The sequence below is a fragment of the Buceros rhinoceros genome, unplaced genomic scaffold (genome assembly GCF_000710305.1).
Source record: "Buceros rhinoceros silvestris isolate BGI_N320 unplaced genomic scaffold, ASM71030v1 scaffold12070, whole genome shotgun sequence".
Taxonomy (NCBI): domain Eukaryota; kingdom Metazoa; phylum Chordata; class Aves; order Bucerotiformes; family Bucerotidae; genus Buceros; species Buceros rhinoceros.
In genome coordinates, this window is record NW_010387929.1 from 39,621 (window position 1) to 42,151 (window position 2,531).

The 2,531-nt window shown below is 48.3% G+C and overlaps 1 protein-coding gene across 1 annotated transcript in view; it reads left to right on the top strand.

The window, feature by feature from the left end:
* Nucleotides 1–2,162, top strand: part of LOC104496681 (angiomotin-like protein 1) — a 34,000-nt gene extending 31,838 nt beyond the window's left edge. Inside the window, exons 11-13 of the mRNA XM_010139877.1 lie at nucleotides 1–93; nucleotides 815–1,084; nucleotides 2,059–2,162. The exon at nucleotides 1–93 is cut by the window's left edge and continues 2 nt beyond it. Of these exons, the coding sequence (XP_010138179.1) occupies nucleotides 1–93; nucleotides 815–1,084; nucleotides 2,059–2,162 (467 nt within the window). The remainder of the gene's footprint in view (nucleotides 94–814; nucleotides 1,085–2,058) is intronic.
* The last annotated feature ends 369 nt before the right edge of the window (nucleotides 2,163–2,531 follow it).

Consider the following 2,531-nt stretch of genomic DNA (forward strand, 5'->3'; position numbering starts at 1 on the left):
CCGCTACAGGTGTGCATTCGCGCCAGACCTCACTCACCAGCAACCAGATAGCTGAGGAGAAGAAGGAGGAGAAGATCTGGAAGGGAAGCATAGGTGAGCTCAGTTTTTGGTTAAGCTTGGGCTTATGCGTTGCTTTGAACTCATCCTTCTGCTTGAATTAGCAAAAGTGCCTTGGCCATGGCACACATTGCCCCAGTGGCACATTGCCAGAGCAGCTTCCACATGCACAATGTTTGTGCTTGTGCTGAAGTAAGAAATTAGTCTATTTTTTAACCTTGCACTGTGTCTTAATTGTATTTTTAATAATATTAAATTGTTCTACACTGATTATTGAAAGCCATAATTGGGGAAAATCCACTCAGACACAAGCAGATGAAGCTTTCAATTTTGTGGGAGCAAATAACAAATTTGAACTACAAAAAAAAAGCTTGGTTAAAACGAATCAAGAAGTTAAGCATCCCTTTGGGTGGGAATGCCAATCTGGCAGCTGCATGGGAGAATGAGTTCAAGACTGCCCTGGTTTGGGGCCACGTAGGACAAGGGTGTGGAGATGCTCAAGGCTGTGCCAGAGGTAGGTACCAGTAGGATGGGTGTGCAGAAGGGGATGCGGGAAGGGGCAGCTGCTTTCAAAAGGCTGTGTTACAGGAAAGTACCATATGGATGTTAGGAGAAGAGCAACCGGCAGCATCAAGGGGAAAAGCTAAACCAAGCTAAATGGCTGGAGACATATCCAGCCCAGCACTTGGTAGCTCTGGGCTGGGACCAGGGTACTTGCGTTCAACCCGGGATGTGATTGGCCTCTGTGTGTTTTCAGGGCTGCTCTTGGGGAAGGAGCACCACGACCACCCACCAGGCTCTTCACTGCCTCCTCCGCTGCCCTCCTTGTCCTGCATGCCCATCCCAGTGCCCGCAGCCTCCCACGCGAAGACGGGCAGCAAGGACAGCAGCACCCAGACGGACAAAAGTGCTGAGCTCTTCTGGCCCACTGCCGCCTCCTTCCCTGGCCGTGGTCGGCTGGGTACGACCCCGTCACACAGCCCAGCCACACGGCCCCCAGGGATGCGAGCGACCAGCGAGAAACTGGGTGAGATCCTCACGTTGGTGTGAAATGCCCCAGGGCTGTCAGCAAATCCCCAGAGACACCCCAGTTTTGACGGAGGAGGGTGGTGCTTTCACAGTTTGTAAGGCAGTGGGGAGGTCACTTCGGGGAAATTAAAATTGTAGGGAGACAACTTGCCAAGGCTGCCTGGTCTGGCTTTGCAGAGCTTCATGCTTGGCAGCTTTGTAAAGCTCTCCTTGCCTGTGGCAGGCAGGGTTTCCAACAAATGGAATTATTCTTGCTGCCAAAGCTAAAATTACAGGGGTTTATACCTGGGAAACACTCTGCACCTGCTGATGTACTCAGATGCTTCTCTTTTTTTCAACTTAAACCATGATTAGTGAAAGCACCGTTTTCTCCCTAATTTTTAAAGGAAATCTGGGGGGGCCACAGTAAGGAAAAAGGGGAGACTTGGGCATGGAGGACAAGCAAAGAAGTACAATTTTGATTTTTTTTGAAAGGCGGAAACTGCTGCTTTGCAGCCCGAGCAAGGGAGACATTTATTTTACAGATATAACTCTGAAAAACCCCATTTCTTACACATTCATCTCATCTCAAAAGCAGGCCTTCCCTCTGAAAACATGCCGTGTATCATTAACAGGGCTGAAGGTCACCAGTTCCTTGACGCTCTGGATTCCTCTGGTTTGGGCAATCCAGAATGGAATTTATTTTCTGATACTCTTAAAATAGCCTCTCAGGTGGCTTGTAAGAAATTAGAGCCCTTCTCCCTGAGTTTGACTGTCGAGATCTACAAAGATAAACCAACATCTATTGTGCGTTGTGATAATTGGCCATATACAGTCTCTTAGCCCATCCCGCTGGCAAAGAAATACATGTTAGATTAAACCACCTAACTGATTATTTGTGTACTGTCTTCATGATGTTTTAAACTCCTAAATTCTGTATAATTTGCTGTTGGATTTGAGCTGAAGACCAACTTTACCTTTTCTCCATTGCAGAGAGCTCCAGCCATGGGAAGCCACCCGACAGCAAAGGCAGAGTGAGCAGCTTGCTCCACAAGCATGAGTTTCCAGACACGGACATGATGGAGGTCCTCATCTAAGCAGAGGACGGCATCTCTGGGGTTTTGTGTGTGTACAGCCAGGTCCAGGATGGTCCTCGGTGTGCCAACCTGAAAAACTAACCCTGAGAATTTGGAGAAAGGTAGAGAAAGTTTGTGCCTGAAACAAAGCTTGAGTCTGAGATGTTGAGACTTTGGACCAGGCAAGAAGTCAAGAGCGCTGGAGTGATGAAATGAACATCTGGGATTTTCTGAGCAGAAAGAGGCTCAAAAATGTCAAAAATGGAAGGTGCCATGAGAAGAGGGTTGTCGAGGGAGAAGATAACTGCATTGACTGGTGTAAAGAGAAGGTAGCGACGCTACAGACTGGATGCACACTGCCACTCTGTTTTCCTGCCTCTCTGCAGCCGG